Source organism: Ailuropoda melanoleuca, chromosome X (genome assembly GCF_002007445.2).
Source record: "Ailuropoda melanoleuca isolate Jingjing chromosome X, ASM200744v2, whole genome shotgun sequence".
NCBI classification, from domain to species: domain Eukaryota; kingdom Metazoa; phylum Chordata; class Mammalia; order Carnivora; family Ursidae; genus Ailuropoda; species Ailuropoda melanoleuca.
This window is the reverse complement of record NC_048238.1, coordinates 93,247,671-93,275,230: the sequence shown is the minus strand read 5'-3', so window position 1 is coordinate 93,275,230 and position 27,560 is coordinate 93,247,671. Positions and strand designations below refer to the sequence as shown.

The 27,560-nt window shown below is 39.4% G+C and overlaps 1 protein-coding gene across 11 annotated transcripts in view; it reads left to right on the top strand.

Annotated features, from left to right (window-relative positions):
* Positions 1 to 27,560, top strand: part of ENOX2 (ecto-NOX disulfide-thiol exchanger 2) — a 258,701-nt gene that overhangs the window by 200,035 nt on the left and 31,106 nt on the right. For all 11 annotated transcript variants that reach the window (XM_034649146.1, XM_011224118.3, XM_034649149.1 and 8 more), the window contains 5 exons: positions 8,577 to 8,732; positions 15,605 to 15,811; positions 20,621 to 20,854; positions 22,986 to 23,198; positions 25,066 to 25,172. In XM_034649146.1, the coding sequence (XP_034505037.1) occupies positions 8,577 to 8,732; positions 15,605 to 15,811; positions 20,621 to 20,854; positions 22,986 to 23,198; positions 25,066 to 25,172 (917 nt within the window). The remainder of the gene's footprint in view (positions 1 to 8,576; positions 8,733 to 15,604; positions 15,812 to 20,620; positions 20,855 to 22,985; positions 23,199 to 25,065; positions 25,173 to 27,560) is intronic.

The window sequence follows — 27,560 nt, the reverse complement described above, 5'->3', positions numbered from 1 at the left end:
AAAAGTTCTGTTTTAGCCAGGGTAAGGTGAGGGGGAGTGATAGGTAGGTGGTCATGGTCTGGGAACATTCACAGAAGTGGTAACATTTGAGCTCAGTGTCCAGGGATCTATAGGAATGTGGCAGGTGGGGAAAAAAAAGAGCTTAGAATGGTCCAGGAAGAGGAAATGATGCATCAAAGACTGGAAATTATGCAAGAGTATATGGTATGGGGATGGTGGTTAAATATTAAATGGAATTACATCACCCCATTCTGTAAAGACTTTTGAGGCAGCTTATAAGTAAGGTTACAATAAAAGAAAAATCACAAGTAAAATAAACCAGCATCTAGGAAAATATAAATGAATATCAAAGGTGAAGACCTGGACTCTGAGAAACAAACTGAGGGCTTCAGAGGGGACGGGGGTGGGGGAATGGGATAGGCTGGTGATGGGTAGTAAGGCGGGCATGTATTACATGGTGCACTGGGTGCTATACGCAACTAATGAATCATGGAACTTTACATCAAAAACCAGGGATGTACTGTATGGTGACTAACATAATATAATAAAAAAATTATTAAAAAAACAGGTAGGGAGGTTAATTAGAATTCAGATGTGTACGTCATAGGATCCTACCCGATTTCTGAAGCTGAGCCTGTACCTGTGACCAGGTAGCCAAAACAAAAAGGGAAACCTGATCAATTAAATAATTTGCATTTTCCATGAAGAGAAAATATACCAAACTTCAGAGAAGTCAAACTTTTCATAGCCCTTCACAATTTTGTGTGTGTTAGACATTTTTATTCTGAAAGAATTTTTTCACAGGGAGCTTCATATATAGGAATGGACACTAAGGTAGTTGAGTGATTTCTGAAGCCTAAACACAGGTGTGTAGCCCAGGATTAGTCAATATTACTTTCCCTAGTTTGCTGCAAAATATAAAAACTAAAAATATAGTGATTTTTACATAAAGCTAAATTTGCTCAATTGAAAGGATTGTTTTTATTCTGAAATTATAGACGTTCTACATTTTTGTTTTTAAAATGTTCTTTTATGAACTGTGCAAATGGTCACTGGCTAGTTTCTATTATTTGTCTCCACATCTTATCTTGGCAAATTAAGAGGGGGATAATTAAATGTATGTATGTATGTAATTTTATTTTATTCCTCTCTAAAATCTAGAAATCTGGGAACCACAGATGTAGTATGAAATGTCCTCACTAAAGTCCCTCCAAAAGTGTTCACAGCATCCCACGAAGAGAGTCAAGGTCATGATCCTGAATCTGTCAAAATTTCTAACAAGGCAAGAACATGGTATAAATAAATAGGAAGGAATAGGGAGAAGGTGGGCTAGAAAGGTGGATATTTGCAAAAATTTATCTAAAGAAATAAAGCTTCATTAGTAGAAATTTGAAATCAAAGTTGAGATTTACTGGGGTGAGTTTTTATGAACTAAAATTATGCCATATAACCCTCCCAAGCCTAGTTTGCTACCTTATTTGCCATTGTACATGAACCAGGCCCTGCTTCAACTTTCCAGCTAGCCTGAAGCAAGGGTTTAGATGATCTTCTGGAGAAGCAGGCAGATGTTGGTAGAATTTGAGAGTCATTATGCAAAAATTTGGAAAGTTGTGCTCTACTTCCAAGAGGGCTAGTGATAACTGCAGGATCATCTCACAGTGCAGCCAGGCTGTCCTTAGAAATATGTATTCTCTCTTCAGGCTGACTATTTGAAAAGTCTTTTTGAGGATTTGTATGAAGAGGAGGCAGTCAAGACTGTAGTGGGTTAAAATTTCTCAATACCCAGGCATAATTCTTAATTTTCAAGTGAATTTTGTGGGAACTCTAAAGAAAAAGCAAAAATGTCCCAGAAATGTGTACCTGAATTGGAATCATAATTCTCTGTGAAATACCTTAAGTATATTTAGATCCCATTTGGAGTGCTTGTTTTAGACTAATCTATGGTTGCATTACAGTGGTTTTACTGTGAGTGCAAACTACCTTCTGGTGCTGAGAGAGTCTCTGGAACACCTAACAGAATAGAAATGCCTTTATGGGTCGGGGGGTCACTTGGATGGGAAGAAGTCACTAAGTTCAGGCAGAGCCTTTCTGAGGGTAAGAAGGGGCTTCCAGCAAGCCAGAACCAGGTCCAATTCTAAAAAGGCAAGACCAATAGTAAATGTGTCATCTCCTACCTTTGCCCACCTCCAGTTTCTACACTGCCACAATTTCAACTTCTTCTGTGGGTCAAAGTTGAGACAATGGATTTAAAACAGAAGCCTCTAAATTACCTAATAGTGTGGTGATACATATATTGAACATCTCAACAGGAAGTTCTAGGTATAGAGATAAGCAACCAGATGGTAGCCTTTTGGACATAAATATTTGAAGGCCTGTTGCAGGTTGAGTAGTTAGAAGGAGAGCTTAATCTGACAAGGAGTATCTTTTTTTCCTGTGCATCCATGGACTTTGTGGAAGCAATATAGACTAATGGTTGAGAGTATGGTTAGTAAAAGCCACGTACTATATGGCCTTACAGTGTTAACTCTGTGAGCTTCAATTTCCTCATCTGTAATATAGAGAGTAATGTATTGCCCATTCCTTAGGATTGTGAAGATTGAGATATGTATAAAATCAAATCTTAGCCTAGAAATTCATATACACTGAATTAATGGGTAGTAGTATTATGGACACCATCCTCTTCCCCTGCCACAGTGGAGTTTGCATTTTACAGGAAGAACACCAATGTGAACCATCCTGCCAGAAATTATCAAGGACTGAACCATAAAATTGGCATCTGTGGTTTCTTTGTCAGGCATCAAAAATGGGCAACTTCTAAGGTTTCTAGTGTTTTGTAGACATCTGTAATCTTAGTCCACCTAGTAGAGTGTCAGTCACCTGGCATTGTTTCAACTGGCCCTTCCACACAGCAACAGTACAGTGACAAGAATTGCTTGAGACAGTGGCTCTGGGGCCTTGCAGCGTCCCAAAGCACCTTTCCAATAATCTGCAAAAAATCATGGGCAGTCTAGTTTGGGTGCTTAGTGTACTTTCTATTTCAATTCATTGATAAAAGCCAACTCTATTAACTAATCACCCCCATTCCCTAGGCATGCTGCATATTCTGCATATCTTTGCTGTATGACAAACTATTTTATAATGTGGTAGCTTAAAAACAATAATTTTATTCTATTTTAAGAGTTTCTGGATGAAGAATTTGGGCGGGACTCATATGGGCAATTCTTCTGTGTCATATGGTATCAGCTGGGATGTCTCAGCTATCGTAGGCTAGTCTGGAGGTTCCAAGACAACTTTATTCATATGCATGGCACCTTGGCAGGGACAGATAAAAACACTGAGCTCAGCTGGATCCCTCTCCTTCTATTTACTCTGAGGCCCTCTCCACATGTCTCTCTACCATGGTAGTCCAACATGTTACACAGTGTCTTGAAGCTCCAATAGCATGTGTTCCCAGAAACAAGAAGTGGGAATGGTATCTCTCTTAAGGCCTGAGTCTGAAAACAGAACACCTTTCTTGTCAAAGTAGTTTGGAGCCCATCCAGATTCAAATGGGGGTGAGAGACATAGACCTCACCTCTTGATGAGAGGAGTCTCAAAGAATTTGTATCCACCTTTAATCTGTCACACTGGGGGAAAAATAACTATGTGCAAGCACTTTGTTGCTCATCTGCCATGTTTTTAATCATACCTGTTTCACCTTAGACCTATAATTAAGTTAATTCATTAAAACAATTGTCATACTACACTGAGAGGCAATGTAGTGGTTAGGAGCATTATAGTTAGACCAGCCCAGATTTGAATCCTAGTTCTGCTTCTTACTGGCTTGTAATCTTGGGCAACTAACTAAATACCCTGAGCCCCAATTTCTGTATACAATGAAGGATAATAACAGTAGCTAGTTCACAGGCTTACTGCAATGTGATTATATAAAATGCTTAGCACAGTGCTAGCACATTGTAAGCACCCAACAAACAATTTGGATGTTGATAATTGGTGATATAGCATTGTAATTGCATGGATGTTTCCAAACTAGACTATGAGGTCGAGGATTTTGCCTTAATCATCCCCTCAATCCCAACACCCGGCACAGGGCCTGGCATCAAACTATTGAATGGATGGACATATGGATGACTGGATGGCAGCATAGAAATGGTATGTGCCTCCAGTGTAACTCCCTGGCTCAAATGCCTAAAGAGAACAGAGGGTGATTTTACTTCCAGGTAACTACTCTAGGTTGAATGAGCCCAAGTTGTTAGGGAGCAGGAATGTTTAAGGCTACACTGAACTATTACTTGAAATCACATAGTAGAACTGCAACTCAAAGGAGCAAGCTGGCCCAAATAACACAGCATTCATAGCATCTTTAGTAAGCTGGGATTTGGAGAAGTTCATGAATCAAAAGAGAAATTACAAACCAACGTCTTATGACACTTCCAGGCATGGCAATGCCAAGAGTCAGAAGGCTGTAGGGAAAAGTGCTAGAAGAAGAGATACAAAAGCAAAACAGAACAGTGTTTACTGTGGGAAGGACTTAGGAGGAATACCTTGGACTTTTCCATAATCCTTTTATAAAACGATGTCAAATCTCCTTCAAAAGTTTGAATTCCTAACATAAATGTTAATACTACGCACTTATTGGTGTACTTGTCAAGCCAGGCTGGGGGCCTCGAAGAGGGAGATAATTTCTCTGGTGTTCTATTCCCAATGTGTTTTAAATTGTGATGGGTATTAAGGAGAGCACGTATTGCATGGTGCACTGGGTGTTATACACAAGTTATGAATCATGGAACTTTACATCAGAAACTAGGGATGTACTGTATGGTGACTAACATAATATAATAAAAAATATTATTAAATAAATAAATAAATTGTTGGACTTGTTTGATTTTTCAGGTTCTGCAATACTTGTTTAAGTCTGATGATCTCAAATGGTTATTTTCTTGGTTGGCATTGAAAATTCACATCGACTTTGGTGCTTAATGGTTGAAGATAAACAAAAGAAATAATCAATGTGTTAGGAGTCTTTGAAATGTCATGTGCAACCTGCCCTCTAGCAAGCCCTGCTAGGAAGTGTAGCCCATGGAACTCTTGGCATATTGAACGCAAGGAAGAAAGGGAGTTTATCTACTCTCGCTTTAGCCATATGTCATGAATACATTTGCTTTTAAATGAATTTCATAAAATATTAATGTAATCATACCAAACAGAGTGGTGAGTACATCAGTCAGGAGTTATATTTATCCTGTGTATTTGTTTTTTGTTTGTCTCCATTTATTAGTAGACAGTACATGGAGACAGGCATTTCTTTCTCAGCCGAAGCGGCAGAACTTGTTTAATGAACTGATGTTTCTGTAATCTGTGGTAAGGTAGAGTTGTGAGTGACAGAGCTATATGAATAACAATGAGGAGGCAGGCAGAACAATAAAAGGAAGACAAACATTTCAGTTGGAGGGGAATAGTAGATGGAATTGTCTAGCTGGCACACAAACTAATCTGATCTTTTCCTACTGAAAATTAACAGTTTGTAAATGGGTGAGATAATGTTAACAATTTTTCCAAAATCATATACACAAGGAAACAAATTTTCCAAAGACACAAATGGCATTTTTAACCACAGTGCTCTTATTCTACAGCATGGGAACACAGGGTATCAGGGGCCTCAGTCCTCCAAGATGGAAAGGAAGACCTGGACCCCCTGCCTCCACCTGATAGAGCCTGACATATACAAAGCTATCACAAATGCTTGTGGAATGTGGGAATGAATGCCTGAATAAGTAGACTTATTGACATGTGTATGCATGTTTTGAATGGAAGGATGGAAACTTACCTATCAGGACTACCACCTGTCATGCCAGAGGTTTTCATATCTGTTCTGCCCTTTCATCCTTTGAGCTAAATGTCATCATTTATCCCCACTTTTATCAAAAAAGAAATAGCACTATGTTACCAGATATTAAGAAACCTTCCTTAAGGTCATATAACTAGTATGTGGAGGAAACTAGAGATATAAGAGCCACAGGGAGGGAGGAAGGGAGTGTGTGTGTGTGTGTGTGTGCACGCGTGTGCATGCATGTGTACAAGTGCATGTTGGGTGAGCTGACACGTGAGAGCTAAAAGTAGATTTGTTTTCAGAAAAATAAAATTTCTTCTAGTTTCTTGGAAGACATTTTTTTTCTTCCCAAACTTATCTGGGATCTTGATATTTCAGCATGACAGGCATGTGGGAAGATAGGGAATGCCCTGGCTCTTGCGGGCTGACTTTCCAATTGAGGAGGCACACATGCTACCCGCCTGCCTATCTGCCTGGTCATAAGACTCACCCCTACTGGGCCTATTGTTCCTGAAGTTCTGCTTCTCTGGGGACCACAGATTCTTCCCCCTGCTTAGATCCACCCCCCTTCAATATCTTAGAGAGCCACCCAGGAGATTCAGAGCCAGCTTGAGGACATGCTTATAGGCAAAGCCCCCTCTAGTCTTTGTGGTGAGCAAAGTAAGGTTTTTGGGAGTCGGACCTGCTCGGGCTACTGCAACTGCCCCTACATTATCAGAACTCCTTACGCAATACTTTCTTTGTTTGCAATATTTTCTTTGTTTGCAATACTTTCTTTGCTTGCAGTCCACTGTGCATTCTGTAGCAGAGGACAGCAGTGAGAGGTGGAGAAATAAGGAAGTAGAATGCATTCCCTCCTCTCAAAAAACTTGCATTTTGATATAGAGACAAAGTTTAAATGAAACTAGTACCACCCTTAGACCCAGACAAGTGGGACCTTTGCTCTAGGCCCGCATCTTAGGGGACCTCGTGCTTTGAAATGCCTGCCTGATATTTTCTAAGTCCCCATCCAGTGCTAAGGACCAGCCAGGTAGGTAGTGTGATCAGGGTAGGTGCCCTGAGTCCAGAACAGGTCCTATATAGGTTCTAATCTTAAGAAGCACCTTTTCTGAAATTTTTAAAGTTCCTCTTCATTGCCTGGAATTGACCAGGACTTGCAGTGTTGTTTAAGCAAGGAGTCCCAATCTCATACTGAACCTATGTGGACCCTAGTCCTCCTTTCTCCCCTTTGGGGCACTCTCCAATCCTCTACCCCATATGTGGAGTCAACCAGATTCTCCAAGAAGCTTCAGAACTCCTGCCTATGGAGTCCTCCCAGAGTCTTGGTTCCAGGAAGGTAGCCTGGTAAGTAAATCACTGTAGCTGCCTGATGTGGCATTTCTTTCATGGTATCTCATGAGATTATGCCACTGAATGGTGTTGATGCTGACTTGGGGTGAATCAAACTGTGTATATAGATGAACCCCACAGAAAAACCTTTGTGAAGGCCCCTACACATCCTAGAAGCATCCCTGAATGAAAAGATGATGCAAAGTAAAATAAAATTCAGTGGCAACAGATGTAGAACAGTTTTTCAACACAAAGTTGAGAATGAACCAGAATTAGCTGGAAAAAGTTCTTCAGGGAAAGTGGCCTTGAAGAGTTCTTTAAGGCAGGCCTTGAAGTATGAGGAGAATTTGGGGAGGCTCAAATGATTCCAGGCAGGGAAAACAACATGAACAAAAGCACAGAGAATAGTTATTTATTAAGTATTTTTGTGCTATATATTATGCTAAGCACATTACATTCATTATTTTGTTTATTTGTCACAGCTCCCTATAAGGTAAGGGTTTGCAAATGAGGAAATGGAGGTTCAAAAGATCCATCCTACAAAGCAAATAATAGAAGTAGGACCCAGGTCTGCCTGATTTCCAAAATTGTGTGCTCTTAATACCATGCTATACTGCAAAAAGACAAGAAGTGTTACAAGGGAGAGCAAGAAGCCTTGTCTGAATGGAGTGGAGGGTGTGCATTGGGAACTGGTGAAAGGCAAGGCACAGTCATAGTATGAAAGGCCTTGGATATCAAAATGAGATATAGAGATAAACAGACTGGTCAAGCAAAAACAAACAGCCCCACCCCAAAAGGAAAATGCACAAGTAGAATATAGTATCTAAGACCTGGTAATGCTCATACCATGTTTTCTTAAATATTTTGCCTCTGTCTTAGGAAGACCCTTAGTTTCTTTTTTTCTAAATAATTTTTATTTTGGTTTTTTTCCCTTTATTGAACTTTTTATTTATTTATTTTATTTATAATAATATTTTTATTATATTATGTTAGTCACCATACAGTACATCCCTGGTTTTTGATGTAAAGTTCGATGATTCATTAGTTGCGTATAACAAACACCCAGTGCACCATGCAATACATGCCCTCCTTACTACCCATCACCAGCCTATCCCATTCCCCCACCCCCCTCCCCTCTGAAGCCCTCAGTTTGTTTTGTTATATTAGTCACCATACAGTATATCCCCAGTTTTTGATGCAATGTTCCATGATTCATTATTTGCGTATAACACCCAGTGCACCAAGCAATATGTGCCCTCCTTAATACCCATCACCGGCCTATCCCAATCCCCCAGCCCCCTCCCCTCTGAAGCCCTCAGTTTGTTTCCCAGAGTCCACAGTCTTTATAAGGTAATATTCTGCCTACACTTGACCTTGCCTGGTGTCGTTTATTGTTCTCTTTTCTCTCCTTTTTTAGACTTCGATCCTGCTCTTGGAATGATGACTGGAATTCCACCAATAACTCCAATGATGCCTGGCTTAGGAATAGTACCTCCTCCAATTCCACCAGATATGCCAGTAGTAAAAGAGATCATACACTGTAAAAGCTGCACGCTTTTCCCTCCAAATCCAAGTAATATTTTGCTTTTTCTCCACACAAGTCACAAGTTTTGGTGTTTAAAAACACTCTTCTTTTTCAAAAGAATACCCAAGGGCTTCATAGATGTATGTATAGAAGCTTCACCTAAAAAACAAGACAGGAAAATTTTCTCTTACTAGGCACGGCTGAATTTTATGCACAGAACAGTAAATTTCTGTGTGCTGGTTGCAGTACAAATGATAAAGTGTGTTTCTAATGCCATCTGGTAAGGAATTCAAGTGTGCTTGTACAGAAAGAGACACCTGACACAAGTTGTTCGACACTGTCATTTACAGACTCTCTTTTTCATAACTGGCCTACATTCTGACGATGGCAGTAATAGAGTGTGTCTGAGCCTACCTGAGGCACATGAGAGTATACATTTGGTGCTAAGAATCCTCCAGTGCCACCAGCTATTCACACGTCACTCAAACTACTGCTGTTCAACTGATGGGCTGCAACAGACAGTGGGGTGAGGTTTAAGTTGCAATGAGGGCAAAGAGGAATACTGAGACTAAGTCAAACCACTTGCAACCATCCAGTCAGTGAAATTCATGTGGAAATGGTCTAGGGATCTATCTTGTCAGTAATGAATAGTTTTCTCCTTAGACACTTAAAAACATCTGCAAAGATATGGTGGCCATATTTCACTTAAAATATAGCAGCAATAATTGACTCAAACTTTTTTTTTCTGGATCTATTTGGGGTTTTATTTACTTTAAGTGATCAGAAGTTATTTCTGCACATGAATCAAGCCTCATTAAAACTTTTCCCATGATTCTAGTCATGGTGCTGGGTAGCCTACTTAAGGGAGCTGCCACCACAGTGCTGACATTAAAGCAGTTAAGGGACACATTCAAGGGTTCAGGCCATAGATCAAAGAACTTGCCTTATCACAATAAACATAACTTTTGACATGTGACTTCAGACAACAATTTCATCTCCTACCTTACATAGGAATCAGTTAGTCATGGAATCAGGCCCTGGCAGGGACCTAGATTCTACTTAGGATAGTCTGCTCATAACTGAGAGGATTTTAGAGTCAGTCAGGGTCGGTTAGACAAATCACCTTGGTCCCTTTTTTTAGTGAGAAATGTTTTAATGCCCTCTTCAGGTCTTTGACCTTGATCGTCAGCAGGGTACTTCCTTCCAGGCCAATAAGAAATCTAGGAGACTAGCATCTCAGAGGACTGAATTGGAAGAAGAGCTAATATGTCACAGGAGAATTAGGGAATAGAGAATAAGATGACCTAGTAAGCCTTACCTGCCAGCTCAAGTGGCCATTCCTAGATTTGTATTTAGTGCCTAGGTGAATGAATGGCACTGTCGTACCCTTGTCTGTTACTCTTACTGCCACTGTCCTTACAAATGGGCAGCGGAACTTTTTTTTCCTTTCTTCTCATGTGTTGCTTTTGGATTAGAGAAAGCTGTGCATCACTGATACTACCTTTTTTCATTTCAAAAGCCATGAATTTAGGCATTTCCAGTGTTAAAACCTCCTACATATGTAAAGGTAGAATCCTGCTGCTTTAATCATCCACTTATCCCATAATCTGCCTACACTACTTTTTCATTGTCTCAGTCAAGTCCAAGGTAACAGGATGGCTCATAACCTGTAACATCTATGTTGGGTACAAGTGATGACTTTACAGACTCTTCAGTCGCTGAATTTCCAAAGAATAACAGATACCTTGTGTATAACACATAGACCACATTGTTGAGCAGTCTTTAAAGGAATACAGACATACACAGCTTAAAGAGCCCTAACTTTTTTTTAAGAGGCTCTAACTTTTTGATAGTCTCTAGGAAAAGAAAGAGACAGACATCTCTCAAATACATGTATCTTTCCCCACCTACACCATGCCTTTGCAGTTCTAAGCTGGAAGGGCCACAGAGTGAAAGGGAACATTTTACGTTCATGGCTGAATCCTTTAGTTCTTCATCTCTGTGTTAAGAATACCAACAGAGCAATTAGTGCCAGTAAAGTGGTGGCTTCTGGGAAGGAACCTGGCTTTGGATTGAATTAAAAACAGACCCTCCTGACACAGCTTAAAGTAAACTGGTGTTCTATTTCCTGTTTAGAACTTGGATTTTGTTACAAGGGGGCTCGGTTAGTTGTGTGGGGGAAAACGCTAATGGGGAAAACTCCCTTAGTTCTGTGCTGAAAGCATGGCAAGTATGATTTTTGCTAACACCCCAGACTGTGAAGGTGTGATGGGAAGAGGGATTTGGTATGCCTGAATCCCTTATCTTCTCCAGAGCCTACCAACCTTGTCTGCTAAGGCCTTGATTATAAACCCCAGTACTTAGCCTGCCTCTGATATATTCTGCCTCTGTCTCTGGTATATTCTCTTGCACTCAATGGCCTCTCAAGCAATAAGGTCCTGTAATTTGGGGACTCTCACAGTCTCTTTATGCAGCCATCAAATCTGCTTCTGTCTTGCTTCATTAGAACATATCCTTACCATCAATTCCTCACCCTCTCCCACCTGACCCTTCATCCAGGTGCTTGTCACATATACAGAACCCAAAAGTCCTGGAGCTCCCATTGCTCACAAATGCCAAGTCCAACTCCTGACTTCAGAAGCCTTTCACTGGTATGCTTCATGTGACTTCAATCTGTCATTTCTACTTGCCACTTACCCACCTGTTAGTCAAGTTCAACTGCTTCCCAGTATCACATTCCTCTCCAGCCCAACTGCAAGCCTATCTTCTCCTGGAACATTTCCACATGGAAGATACTGAAATTAAAACAATAGTTAATCATTCATTGCTCTAATGCATTTGCATTTAAATATTGGGTGCTATGTCCAATGGATAATTTTTACCCCTTAAGTTACTTTATCTCTCTCCAATTTTTAGTACTAGTGACCCCTTCATCCTTTTTGAAACAATACGTCATTTGAAAGTGTAAGCATGATCAAGACCGCTAGAGAGATTATATAGATCAAGAAAGGATGACAAACAAGCAGAGTGCCCTGAGGAATTCCAACATTTTGAAATTTAAAAGAGAAAGAGGAGTTTGCATTTCTGTACAAAAGCCCTCTTTACTAGCTGTTTCCAGTTTTTTCAATTGTCTTTTAAATCTTCTTTATTTATGCTTTCACCCCACCGCTCTATCAAAATGTCCCTTGTTTAAGAACTCTAGTGACTTTATAATACTGAATCCTGTAGTCAATTCTCAGTTCTCTTCCTAATTGACCTAATAGTCACATATGACACAGTAGGTTACTCCTTACTCATTGGTATACTTTCTTTACTTGGATTTCAGGATATGACAGTATTGGTTTTCCTCCCACTTCAGCTGATAGATCTTCTGCATGGAGAGGTTGCATTTTGAGTCTACTGTCTAGTTAACAGGAAACACGGAATAAATGGTGGAATATCACCTGCTATGTGTGTACGGAGATGTGGGAAAGCACCCAGGAGCCAGAAAAAAGAAAAAGCAATTTTTTCATTTTACTATCTCAGAACAGGCCAACCTCATTTTGGCTCCTAGGGCTGGATTCTATAAAGAAAATTAGAGAAAGTGGGTAAATTGAGAATTAATAAAGATTCACCAGTCCTCTGATTATCTCCAATCAGTTAGAATTACATTAAAATATATCTGACCCCTGCTGATTGTCTAGGGGGCCTTCAGTCTTGGGCTGTCTAATAAAATCAACTCAAAGACTTTACAGTATGTAAATTCTGGCAAACCAGTGAGTGATCTGTGACGCTTCTTTGAAAAGCAAGACACATGCAAGTGGTTTATAGGTCTTCCATGCTGCCCCCTACTTCACTTTTCAAAGATCAGCAGTGACTCAGATCTTAATGCTGATTTCCCCAAAAGAGCTCCCCAGAGTAGGTGCTTAGTTACAATTAGAGTTGCTAGAAGCTTCTCCTTTTCCATTACCAGAGATTAAAGTTCTTTATACTCTCAGTTATCTTGAATCATTTACATGAAGTTTTCTTCTTCTCTATCCAGAGTAGTGGTTGGGGTGTTAGAAGAGTTTAGCACATTACCTGATTAATAGGTGGACTTTGAATTTGCTCTCCTATGGAGTTATCCTTGCTGTGCCCAGATCACTGATTTCAGTGGGATTAGAAAATCAGACCCAGACAACAAAGTGCTTTGAGCTGTTAATTGAAGTACGAGTACTATCCATTAAGGAAGGTAGTACAGCCTATTGCCTTGTTGAGTGGCATACACCTAAATCTTAGCGAATGCTATCAAAGAGGCTTTCTACATTTACCCAAGGAAAATAATAAACCCCAGCATTCTTGACCCCACTCTTAGTGGCTTTTATGCTTTCTTACTTAGCAGTTACCACAGAATAATCACAGCATCTGAATAGGATGATGACTTCATCACAGAATTTTTAAATTCCACAGAATTTTTAAAGGATTAAAAGCCTTTGTATTTTCGGTGTTATATATAACTGTGGCAGTAACCAGACATTCCTTAGAGTCTTTCAGTGGACTGAAACTTTGACCTAACTAAGCAAACTTAAATAATATACAAAGATGATCATTTGCTCCACAAAAAGTTTCTTTACCATCAAATTCCTTAAATAGCAAACTTCAGAAGAATTCTAAAATGGGATTTTGGGCTAAAGCCCTTGATTTGAAAACATGGCTCTGTATTCCATGGTCAAAACCATTTGTGTCTTCACAGCTGTAGATTCCTCTATTGAGAAGAGTGATTCCTTCCCAAACCAAGCCTTATCTGAAGATCTGGATAAAGCAAGGAGCTGGGAATTTAGAAGTCCAGGTCTTAAGCTACCACTCCACTCCAGACCTGTGGTAGGGCTTTAGAAAGCCTCAGATTGGTGATCAGGAAACCTGGGTTCTATAACAGTAAATAATAATAACACTACAATAACTACTATTTATTGGGAACCTATCAAACACTAGACATTGTACCACTTGCAATATAGACTATCCTACAAAAACCTTTGTAAGGTAGAAGGCAGTATCCCTATTTTACAGATGAAAATATGAGGTTCTCAGAGGTTATGTAATTTTCACAAGGTCCTATAGACAGTTATAAAGTTAAGGTTTAAATCCAGGTTTACCTGCTCCAAGTTCATGTTCCTTCTCTTTCTATCTAATTTGGTAATCTTGAATGAGTCACTCAGCCTCACTCAGCTAAGGTTATCTCTGTAACAGGAGAAGTTTAGACCAAGTCAGGGGTTTTCAATCCTAGCTACCATTAGAGTTGCCTGAGGATCTTTTAAAAAATAATGCACAGGCTGCACCCAAACTAATTAAATCACTCATTGGAGTGGGCCCAGGATTTTCTTGTTTGTTTGACTCCCAAGTTGATTGTAATGTGCTGTCAGAGTTGAGAATCACAGAAAGTGTGTGATATTAGAATCCTTCCATTTCTTAAAAACTCAGAAGCAGAAGTCTCAAGAGATTCTGGACCTAATTTTCCCCTTTTTGGCTAAAATCAAATTTCTCCAGTGCCCATGACTAAGACATTTCAGATTCCTACTCACTAGGTTATCTTCCTTTTCCTTTTACACTTCTCCTATAGAACAAAAGACCAATACAGTGAGTTCTTGAAATAACAGATATTTTTAAAATTAACAGAAACTTTATAAGTTCCCTGAATCCCTTTACCCCTTTTATTGACTAAGTAAAGGGGAAGAGAGCATCATGAGAACCTGGTTATTCTGAGCCACACTGATAAGACAGACAGTGGTAGCAAAGTGAGGAAGCTAGAGATGCTCATACCCAAGGAGGCTCCCAAACCATCCACTTGCCAACTTGGATAAATGTCAAGCGGGGACCTTGGCCTGATCTACAAGTGAGACTCATTTAGTTTTGCATAAGAGCTGTAATCACTAGTTGTTGAGCTCTCCAAATCTTGAGCTGGGAGAACTATTGTAAGAGCTGAATGGAAAGAATGGATTACACAAAATAAATCCTTGCAGATACAAAACCAACACTAAAAAAAACCTTTGACCATCACACTTTGTTTTGTTGGGCTGTGAACTGTAGAATTTTGCTTGGAAAATGCTTGGGTACATATAAATAGCCAGACGGAGCTGGCAGATAAAACAGGCTTTATGTATAAGATGAGTGAGTAGAAAGCATACTTTTTTTTAGCAGAGGGAGAATCATCTCATTAAGTATGTTTTTAATGACTCTCTATAGCCAAATTTATCTCACTTTAGTTAATGATTTCCCAGACGAGCTTACTTTCTCTGCTGTCTTTCATACTTCCCTCTAAATGCTGCAGGATTGACTCTGGACCTCGCCTCCCCAGCCAGAAATTTGAAGAAGGACTCACTGGTATCAAAAGACAAAAAAACCTAGAAAGCATGGTTTATAGTCTAGCTGACTTTGTCAGCCAAATCATTCTGGTACCCATAAATATTTTTGTAAATGTTTACGCCATCATTGTCAAATTAATTCTGAAACAGTTCTTTCAGTAAGCATGAACAGAGAATTTAGTAACTATAAACTGAATTAAACAACCCTTCTGTCAGAACCCTTCTGGTTCTGAGAATTCCAGAAAGTAAGAATTTAAAGTGAGTGGGATTTCCCCCCAACTGTCTTCCTAGCAAAAATGACTGAAAATTGGGCATAGCTGAGTTGTCACAACACAAGTAAAGAACAGAATTAAAGAACTCTGGATGGGACAGACAGACGGGTCTGAGTCTTTATCATTTAGGCATCATAGTCACCAAACCATTGAATAAAATGATTTCCATGTGCTGTGGAGCAGAGACGAGCGCCTTAGAGGCCACATGCTTCTGGCACTTGGGCCAGAGTCTGATGGGGGCTATAGGGCTATCTCTGGGACATGTTAGATTTCTAGGAGGTCTGTCCCAAGCAAAAATCTTAATTTCAAACACTTTTGCAATTCTGCTCAGATCTTCCACCTCCTGCAACTCGAGAACGACCACCAGGGTGCAAAACAGTATTTGTGGGTGGCCTGCCTGAAAATGGGACAGAGCAGATCATCGTGGAAATGTTCGAGCAGTGTGGAGAGATCATTGCTATTCGGAAGAGCAAAAAGAACTTTTGTCACATTCGCTTTGCTGAGGAATACATGGTGGACAAAGCCCTTTATCTTTCTGGTAGGTGTTTAGTTATGAACAGTGTGCCTACCAGGCACAATGCAGAGATTGTGGATCAGTGTATTTGCATCTGTGGCAGATAAAGTTTGGGCTTAATGGTAACCCCTCTTGCCTTCAGAGATGAAAAATGACTGTTTCCACCCAACATCTTACTTTAAAGTTCTTTGGTACTTCTCAGTTGTCTCTGTTGTCCAAAACTCCTTATTTGTCACATCTAAGGGCCTTGATTATCTGTCTTATCTTGCAGCACCATCTCCCAGTTCTTCCCTCACATACCATGTCCTAAACACACTAATTCTAGTTCTCAGAATGTGCCATGGTGCTTTATGCTTTTTCCTCTAATTACCTTTTCCATCCCACCTGCCATATATACATCCTCACACCCCAAAGCTCCAGCTCAAGCATAACCTCTTCTGGAAAGCTTTCTCTGACTTCTCTCCCCACTGTGCCCCAGGCTGGTCTGAGCACCCCTTCCTTAGCACTTCCACAGTACCCAATGTTTCCTCCTAGCATGACACCTATAGCACCATGCTAGGACTGTCTCTTTCCACATCTGTCTCCCTGAGCAGAGTATGAACTCCTTAAGGGAAGGGACTGTCTTATTTAATTTTGAATCCCCAGTATCTAGGGGGAGGGGAAGTCAGTTAGATGCCTGTTGCAACAGGCCAGGGAAAATGTAATGAGGGTTTGAAAAAGTAGGCTGGTAAAGTAGGGAAGGAGAGGAGGAAGAAGATGTAGAATATTCCTTTTTTATTAAGTTTTTAATTTTAATTTCAGTTAGTTAACATATAGTGTTATATTAGTTTCAGGTAAACAATATAGTGATTCAACACTTCCATACATCACCCAGAGCTCATCCCAGCCAGTACACTCCTTAATCCCCATCACCTATTTCCTCCATCCCCTCACCCTCCTCCCCTCTGGTAACCATCAGATTGTTCTCTATTGTTAAGAGTTTGTTTCTTGGTTTGTTTTTCTCTTTTTTCCCCCCTTTGCTCATTTGTTTTGTTTCTTAAATTCCACATATGAGTGAAATCATATGGTATCTGTCTCTCTGACTTATTTCACTTAGCATAATACTAACTCCATCCATGTCATTGCAAATGGCAAGATTTCATTCTTTTTATGGCTGAATAATATTCCATTGTAAATATATACTACCTCTTCTTTATCCATTCATCTGTCAATGGATACTTGGGCTGCTTCCATAATTTGGCTATTGAGATGTATAATACTCTTATTACATTTGCTAAGTGCTGTAAAATGTACAGAAGATTTGACAGCACTTAGGAATGATCATAGAGCATTCCACAATAGACTGTTTTAATAAGAACTTAAAGGTCTTGAAAAACTCTGAACAGTTGTACATAAAAGATGACATGCTGCTCAGGAGGTATCCATCTAAACATCATTGAAATCAGCTCTCTGGCAACAACTATGTCCTGGAAACATTCTCAAGGCTGCCAGGGGAAAGGGGATTGCAATCATCGGTGATGTGAAAACACTAAATTTTGCCCTTTAAATTTGAACCTGCTCCCTGAAAGCTCATAAGCACTAGAAATCTCCTGAATTGAATGGCTGTTCTCCCACATGGTTTAAAAAAAAAAGGTTAAAACAAACAAAATCCTTTAGAAAGGGGGCTGGGAATGTAGAAATAACCATTTTTTTTTCTATTGGAGTTTGAGCATCTTAGGGAGCTAACATTGTGCACCATGTACCAATCTCCTAGCATCATAGTGTCTGTCATGTGTTATACCAAGCTTTCATATCATCCTTTTGTTTGATCCTCTTCATGATCCTGGGAGAATAGGCAAGGCAATCATTAATAGCCATTTTTCTGATGGCTCTGATGATCAAATAAGATGACTGAATGTGAAAGTGCATTGTAAACTGTAAAGAGCCCTAGCAAAATGTGCTTATGAAATGTATTTATTCTTCCTCTTTCTAAAAAGAATGTGTAGCGGTTTTAGTGTAAGGGGCATTATTCTTTATAACAGCTTCATTGAAGTATAATAATTGACATACAATGAACTTCACATATTTCAAAAATACAGTTTGGTTTTATTGACACATACATACGGCTGTGAAACTATCACTACAGTCAAAATAACGGACATGTCCACCTCCCCCAAAATCTTCCTTCATATTCCTTTTGTGATCCATTCCTCCTGCCCCTCCCTTCTTCTCTCCCCAGGCCACCACTGCTCCATTCTCTGTCAGATTAGTGTGCATTTTCTAGAGTTTCATATAAATGGAATCATATATTATATATGCTCTTCCTTCCTTGGTATAAACTCAAATTTCCATTTGATGTCATTTTCCCTGTGCTTGAATTTCCTTTAACAAGTTTTATAGTGCAAGTCTGCTCCTGATTAATTCTTTCAGCATTTGTATGTATCAAAAGGAATTTATTCCACCTTTCTGTTTGAAAGATATGTTCTCTGGACGTAGAATTCCGGGCGGACAGTTTTTTTTTTTTCTGTCAGATGTTACTTCATTATCTTCTTGCTTGTATTGTTTCCAACAAAAAAATATGATGTTATCTTTTTTGTTTCTCTGCTCATAATATGTCTTAAGTCTATGGAAGCTTTTGTTTATTTATTTATTTTTAAATAATTCTTATTTTGTTTATTAGTCACCATACAGTACATCCCCAGAAGCTTTTAAGATATGCTCTTTTTTTATTATGGTGTTGAGAAATTTGATTGTTATATGCCTGGTATAATGTCCTTCATGTTTCTTATGCTTGAGTTTCCTTGAAATTCTTAGATCTCTGAGTTTTCATTAAATTTGGACATTTTTCTGCCCTTATTTCTTCATTTTTTTCTATTCCCTCCCCTCTTTCCGGGCAGGGCCCCAGTTAGGCTGTAGTAGGCCCCTTGAAGTTGTCCCACATCTCACTGGTACTCTGTTCATTTTCTTTCAGTGCTTTTCCTCCGTATTTCATTTTGAATAGCTTATATTGCTGTGTCTTCAAGTTCATTAATCTTTTCTTCGGCAGTATCTAATTGCCATTAGTCCTATTCAGTGAATTTTTTTCAACTCAGACATTGTACTTCAAATCTCTAGAAATTTGATTTTGGTTCTTTTTTATGTATTTTGTGTTACTAGTTATTATGGTTACATTGTCTCTAACTTCTTAAGCGTATGAAATTCAATTATAATAGTTGTTTTTATGTCCCTGTATATTAATTATATTATCTGTATCACTTCTGGGTCCATTTTGATTGGTTGATTTTTTAATCTTTCTTGTGATTTTCCTGCTTCTTTGAATATTGGGTAATTTTTTTATTGGATACCAAACATTGTGAATTTTACCATATTGGGTACCAGATATTTTTCATTCCTGTACGTATTCTTGAACTTTGTTCCAGGATGCAGTTAATTAACTTGGAAAAATTTTTTATCCTTTTAGGTCTTGTTTTTTAAGCTTTGTTCAGCAGAACCAGAGCAGGATTTAGTCTAGGGCTCATTTTTCTCCACTAACTAAGGCAAAACCCTTCTGACTACTCTACTCAATACTCTGTGAATTATTCATTTTTTTCCGCTCTGGCTTGTGGGGTAAAGAACTATCGCCAGCCCTGTGTGAGCTCTAGGGATTGTTACCTCTAATCCACAGGTAGTTTCATACACACACACACATGCAGACTTCAATGTGAGCTAAATAATAATGGAGGACCCTCTGCAGATCTCTGAAGTTATTTATCTGTATAGCTTTCCTCTTTCCAGTACTCTGCCATATAAACTCTGTCTATCATAGTCTCCCTGGATTCAATCTCTTCAACTCGGGGAGATCAACGTGCTTTGACTGAGTTCCTCTTTCTGTCCTAAGGCCTGGAAACTCTCTCCGTGTAATAAACTGGAGAAATCATAGGGATCACTTCATTTGCTTCTTGTCTGTCAGTGATCTCTGTCTTCATTGCCCAATGTCCAATGTCTTAAAAACCATTGTTTCATATGTATTTTCCATATTTTTTAGTTATTTCCATATTTTTAGTTATTTAAGGCAGGAGTTGGTCTGCAAGCTTATGCTGAGAATGAAGTAAAATACATGTGTGTGGAAGGAGCTAGCTCAGCTTCTGAAACTTAAGTTAATAAAAACTTAATAAATGTTTTTCACTTTTTTGTTAAGAGGTTTCACTTGGGTAGTACAGCTGGCACAAAAAGTGGAGGTATAGACTTGAATCCTGGTTTTCTGAATCCTGGTCTTATGCCACTAGATTACAAGCACACTACCTCTTTTTTTTTAAGGATCCCAAATTTTATACCACCTGGCTCACATACCACTCCCCATCATATCCATTTTTTTCCCAGAAAAAAAAAATGTTCAGGGTTGCCAAATACATCTAGGAAGCAATTTGGGAGATTGAAATGCCAAGCTGATCCATTTAAATTTTATCAAAATTCTATGTAGTGGTATGACTGACATTCCTGAAGTTATTCAAAGACACCACAATTTGAGGCTGCCTTTCCCATTCTTTCCAACCCATGGTGCTGTATAAGGTTCATTCTTAATACCATTACCCCTAGAGCCTCCCCCTGTCAGAGGTAGGGTGGTAGATGGAGGAATATAACTCCTATGAACAAGATTGACCCAACCCACAGAATAGTAAACTGTGATCAGAAATGAAACTATACCCCAAGTCATTTGATGGTTCACCTCACTAGTAGTGGGGAGAGAATTTAAGGTTATGTGGTCACTTGGAATTGCCACAGCCACATTGGAAGCACTGAACTGGGAAAAGTACTTAACAGTTGTTCACCCACTGAGGTAACTTGTACTCCTCTCTCTCCCTCTTGTGCACTTAGGTTACCGGATTCGCCTGGGCTCTAGCACTGACAAGAAGGACACAGGCAGGCTCCACGTCGATTTTGCACAGGCTCGGGATGACCTGTATGAGTGGGAATGCAAACAGCGTATGCTCGCAAGGGAGGAGCGCCACCGTAGAAGGATGGAAGAAGAAAGATTGCGCCCACCATCCCCACCACCAGTGGTCCACTATTCAGATCATGAATGCAGCGTTGTTGCTGAAAAACTAAAAGGTACAGAAAGCACTTGAGCTTTGTGATTAAAAGAACTCTTTTCTTTGGGGGAAATTTAATAGATATATTTGTATTTTTGGCAATAATCCTTTGAATTTCCCACTAACAGATTCTAAGCATTTCTTGTGTTGGAGTTTTGCAGATAGAGAGGTGTACCTAGTAACTGAAGAGCCAAAAAAATTTGTCACTCACACCTGTGTCTCTACTCCTTCGCTGCCTCAAGGGATGGCATTTTTCTCTCCATACATAAGATGACTAAGACAAGATGCATTTTTCCCACATTTTTACATCAGAGAATTTTAGCTGTGATTCATGACTTGGGACCTGTCAGCATCCCATTTCATTGTGGATAACAAGTTAGTTTTGAATTCTAAATCAGAATGTCACCCTGGAAAACTCTGGTAAAAATTCCCTTTCCACAGATGAGAAAATGGGGGCCCAGAGAGTGGTCACAGTGTCCATTCTTAGATAGCTCAGAGACTTAGCTACCACCAACCAAAAGACAACTTCTTTAATCACTTAAAATGGCCAACTTATTTCATGCAGTAACTATGGAGACTTCGAGACATTGCTAAATCAGACCGTTCTCCCTTTAGTTTTTGTTCCTGTTCCCCCTGCTTGACTCTCAGAGCCATTATTCCAATTTAACATTAATTGCCCTGCCTGGTCTCCTGTGATAGTAGTTCAAATCCAGTCTTTTTCATTCTCCAAGTATGGTTGATTTTATTGGATGAATGCTGGTGTCCTATTGATCTTGTTAATGATACAACCTGGCTCTAATGGTATGAATTTTCCCTGCTTCTTGTGCTCTAGACTCAGCACGATGCTGCTAATTCCACTTTTCAAATAGGTCTCATTCACTGAACTTGTTTGCAACATATAGCCTAAGGGATTCACACATTTAAGAAATCCTTTGTTTGAATTGATTTTGTCTTCCTGTAAGAGAAGAGAGACACAGAGTAGAGATACAGAAACAATGGTACATTTTGAAAAGCTGGAATGGCTGAAAGCATTGGTAAAACGTCATATTCATAGGACACCAAACAAGTCAGTTTGAATTTTTTTTAAAGAATGAATGTGCTGGTGTGTGGACCTCATGCAAGAAATGAGCAGCAAACATATTGTATGCAAATAATGAAATAAAAAGCTATCCTAAAGAGGAGGCTTAACTCTCATTATATGTCTGCACTGAGAAATGGCAAGAGGCAAGAAGTTCAAATCGTAGTGAGAGCTATTTCCAGTGGACATAAGGGTTTCTAGCCAGACAGGGATGTGGAGCCCTAGAACAGGCCTACAGTAGGATGCTAATGGATCTCTCTCTCAGGAGCCTCTAACAGAATATATAAGTGCCTATATCAGGAAGCTGGACCAGAAGGTTTGGATAAGCTGTGCTACTACTTTAACATCAGAGAACAACTCCTAACTAGCTGCAGAAATCTACTTGGAGGATTCCTCAGGCAAGAGAATCAGGATGTGGCGAAATGTAGAAATAGAATGAATTACATCAAACTAGATTGTGACTGGGACTGAGTGAAAAGCCTGGGGCTATGGACTGAATGCAGGAGTGATGCTATAAAAGGTTAAAAATCTACGTGTTGATGCTTAAAGAACTACCCATGTAACTCTTTCTTAAGGCTTCTTCCAACACTATAATTTCATGGATCCAGGATAAAGTTACTATCAAATTCAAGTTAAACTCAAGATTCAGGTTTACTTTTCCTTATTATAAAAACAGGACTGTAGGGTTCTGAAGTTCTCTCATAGATAATTCATACATTACACACCTGCACACACACACACACACAATCAGAGAGGTTAAGAAATTCACAATATGTGAAAACTCTAATCGGTAAACTTTTACTCTAATCAGTAAACTCTATATCTGTTAAAAAAAATTTTTTTTTGAAAAGAAGAAACAATTCTCTTTCTGAAAATTCTTCATAGACTACAACCAGTCTGACTACTTTTTGGGTCTTTCGTCCTTTCAGCCTGCCTGCCTGCTGCCTGTGTGTGCATGCACGGCTCCTCATCCTCCGCAGTTCGTTTAACAACCACTTCCAACGATTGCCAGCATGTTGGGTAGATAGAGACATGGTTACTTTTGATGATTTGAAAAATCTTCTTTTTTCAGATGATTCTAAATTCTCAGAAGCTGTGCAGACCTTGCTGACCTGGATTGAACGAGGAGAGGTGAATCGTCGCAGCGCCAACAACTTCTACTCTATGATCCAGTCGGCCAACAGCCACGTTCGCCGCCTGGTGAATGAGAAAGCTGCCCATGAGAAAGACATGGAAGAAGCAAAGGAGAAATTCAAGCAGGCCCTTTCTGGAATTCTCATTCAATGTGAGTAGAAGTCAGAGTTCTGTGGAAGGGTGAGAGGGCGCTTCACTTAGGCACCACATTCTCCGCCAAGGAACCAGGCCTACAAAGCCATCCTGTGTCAAGGGCAAGGATCCCTTCTTCACTGCCTTGTGGTCTCCTTGTATTGCCAAATGCCCAAACTCCAGTTTAATGGGATACATGTGGGAACCTCCTATGTTCATTTTTCCTGGTATATCTCCTTCATCTCCTTAGAAACACCAGTAGCTAGACCACGATCCTGTGCTTTTACTTTTGCTTGTTTTCAAAGTAAGTTATAAGCAGCCTCAGGCCTCAGTGGAAAGTTTGGTATTTCATTGCTAAAGTTAGAATACAGCATCAGCATTTATAAGCTTCTCTGCTTCAGATTTGCATCATTATCCTATTATGTTTTTTCAGGTACTACATTTTAGTGAAAGTGTAATTATGTTTCCCAGGGTGATTGAATAGAAGCCAGATTTGCTACTTCTACCTGTTGTTTTCACTTCACTTTCTTCTATTTTTTTTTCTGGATGTTGTAGACACTGGGTGGGATGAGAAGCCACCAAAATGGCCATTTTCCAAAAGAAATACTACTCCTGGCAGCTCTTTCTGCCCATGGGTCCTGTCTCCATGCTTTAATAAAACCGCCTTTTTGTACCAGAAAAAAAAGAAAAGAAAGAAGAAGTACTACTCCAAACCTTTCCAAGGTCTCTTAAATGAGACAGATCAGAAAAATTCTCAAGTGATGTTTTTAGTTCAACATATTATACAACTATGCACTCATATCTTTTGAGTAAGGAACTACATTCACTTTAAGAATAAGAGTATAGTTTTATGATTTGGCTTTTAAACAATTAAGGCCCACTCTTCTCGTATGTGACTTCCCACACTTGACTCATACATAATTAGGATTAAGGAAGAGTTCTTTTATTTTCCATTTTTATTTTGAAAATATATATGGGCATAGAATCCAGGCAGAGAAAGCACATGTTTTTAGGACTTCAAAACAAATAGAAAAAAAAACAGCAAGCATCATGGGACTATAAATCCTTAACTCATTCGTAGACAGGGTACAATCAGGGCTGTAAAGAAAAAAAAATAACACCTCTGGATTTTCTTACTGTGAATACCCACCCAGGAAGAGGCTCTTGTCCTTCTATTCCTCTCCCCAAAAAGTCATGTCTAAGTTTCCCTTCTCTTGAACTGGTTAGGTAAAAGCACCAGAATATTGTACATACTTCTCCGTTTGACATTTTTTAAGAGACTCTGAAAAATATGCTTTAGGACTGCATTTATACAGTATTCTTCCATAAAACTTCTATTTCTCCAGTCAACAAACCCATCTACATAGACTTAAAATAGATTCCATTCATCTTAGGTTCCCACTTGATGCTTCTGGTTAAATATACCTCAGAATAACAAAAGGATGGACTCTGTTGAAGTGAGGTATGCAAGTTCATTTTGGAAGGCTAGTTTATGAAAGAAGCCAGTGGTCAGAAGGAGCTGGTACAAGTTTGCCGCTCACTGCCATGCTGTGCTAGTCATTAACACTAAATCACTTTCACCGCAATACTTGTCTCACCTGCCTGGATGAATACAGACTGCCTGTATTAAAACTTTAGTTACCATTTCACCCCAAACCTTCTGGAATTCCCTTTCTTCGATCTCTGTACTGATATCTCTGCCTTTGAGTCTTCTTTAAGATCGTGGTACCCCAACACATGTAACCTTTTCTGAGCACAACCATAGCCTACTGGTGTCATACGAGAAGATACAACAAGCCTGATGCTTCTCTTATTTCTTTTCTCCTCTCTCTTGCGACCCCTGGATGATACTCCAACCTGATTCAACTGCTGATCTGACGCTGCAGTTGAGCAGATAGTAGCTGTGTACCATTCCGCCTCCAAACAAAAGGCATGGGACCATTTCACAAAAGCCCAGCGTAAAAACATCAGCGTTTGGTGCAAACAAGCTGAGGTTGGTAACTTTTTACTCTGGTAGCCCTCCAGGGGGACAGTTTCTTTCTTTAACAAGTTATTGATTTGGAATTTAGTCAGAATTAAATAGTGCCAAGCTCCCATGGTCACAACAAGGCTCTAATGAAACACTAAGATGTGTTCTGTAGCCTGTCACTATGACAAGACCATGTGCTGCCAAAAGGGTAATAAATGTGCATGTGTTATCCTGAATGCATTCTGCTGGATGAAAACCTGAGTAATGAAAATGTAGCTGTGATAATTGTAAGTTTACTTCTCTAAGCTAGCTAGTCTTGGGTACAACAATAATTACTGACCTCTGTGTCTAGTGTTAGTAATATTAGGGCTATCTTACATTTATTGGAGCATCTTGACAATTGAGGCTGGTATTACATTGGAGCATGAAATTTCTGAGCCTCTTTGATCAAATCCACTCAGTCATCTTTACAGGTGGCAGCTTTAAAGGTAACGGAGGACTCCGAGTTCAGATTAAGGTTGACACCCAGCTCTACACTTGTGCTCAGGTGACTTTTAGCATAGAATATGTCTGATGCGATTAGGTTGCTATCCTGAGTCCAAGATTTAAAACCAAGATGGGAGGTTTGTTTTCATGGATCTGCCTTTGAAATGGCAAGGTCTTCTGTTCCTATGGGCAGCTTCCTTACCCTGTCCCTGACACTTTCAATCTGTGTATGCAGCAACTTTTACAACTTTGTTTCTGAGTCCTCTTTGCTAGTGTGGTAGCAGTCTCATTATATCTATCAGTGCAGGTTGTCATATTCCTTAATGTTTATATAGCATTTGTAAGGCATTTGCATTTTATAAAGCACTTTCATGTTGGTTGCCTCACTTACATGAGCTTCCCAGTAGCTATGGTGTAGTGAAAAGAGCACTGAATCTGGAGCCAGAGAATCTATGATTGCAGCTCTGACACATTGCAGCTCTGTGACTTTGACCAAGTTAGTCATCCATTCTTGGTCAGTCTCTATTTCTTCATCTGTAAATTGGAGGTAATAATGAAACCAGTCTTGTGGGACTAAATGAGATAAGAGATGAGTAGAGTTTGAAAAATGTAAATGCTATATAAATGGCAAATAGTAATATTTCAGTTTATCATTCACAACTCCATAATGGATAATAACTAGGTATGATAGTCATGGTTTACATGTGAAGAAACTGAGACACAGAAACGTCAAACGATGTACACAAATTACACACAGCTAGTGAGTGATCAGTTCAAGACGAGAAATTCTTCTCGGAGTGCTGGTATAAACTGCCTTGTTCTCTTGAGTGAGTCATTTAATCTTTGTGGACCTCGATTTCCTAACCTATAAAATGAAGATAGCAATCTATTCTTTCTGTCCTTCATGAGAATACATGACATAGTTTGTGTGGCAACAATTTGAAAACTATGATGAGCATTTAGAGGAAAATAAGCCAAACCGTTTTCATAAACTGATAGCTTCTGAGCCATCAGTTCTGGCTCAGCAAAGAGATCTGGGAGTCACTGAGGAGAACTCCCTGAAGACATCAGCCCAATGGTTAAGTAGAGTCATACAAAGCTAGTAAGGTTATAAATTATTTTTAAAAAGAGAATTAGGTTTTTTTGACTGTTTCCTTGGCTGTGCAGAAGCTCTTTATCCTGATAAAGTCCCATAAGTTCATTTTATCTTTTATTTTCTCTTGCCTTTGGCGATGTGTCGTGAAAAAGGTTGCTCTGGCCGATGTCATAGAAGTTGTTGCCTATGTTCTCCTCTAGAATTTTGATGGATTCCTGTCTCACATTGAGGTCTTTCATCCATTTGGAGTTTATTTTTGTGTATGGTGTGAGAGAGTGGTCAAGTTTCATTCTTTTGCATGTAGCTGTCCAATTTTCCCAGCACCATTTATTGAAGAGACTGTCTTTTTTCCACCGGATGTTTTTTCCTGCTTTATCAAAGATTAGTTGCCCAAAGAGCCGAGGGTCCATTTCTGGGTTCTCTATTCTGTTCCATTGGTCGATGTGTCTGTTTTTGTGCCAGTACCATGCTGTCTTTGTGATCACAGCTTTGTAGTACAGCTCGAAATCCGGCATTGTGATGCCCCCAGCTTTGTTTTTCCTTTTCAACAGTTCCTTGGAGATTCGGGGCCTTTTCTGGTTCCATACAAATTTAAGGACTATTTGTTCCAGTTCTTTGAAAAATGTCCTCGGTATTTTGATCGGGATAGCATTGAAAGTGTAGATTGCTCTGGGTAGTATGGACATTTTAACTATGTTAATTCTTCCAATCCATGAGCATGGAATATTTTTCCATCTTTTTATGTCTTCCTCAATATCTTTCAAAAGTGATCTATAGTTTCTAGGATATAGGTCCTTTACGTCTCTGGTTAAGTTAATTCCAAGGTAACG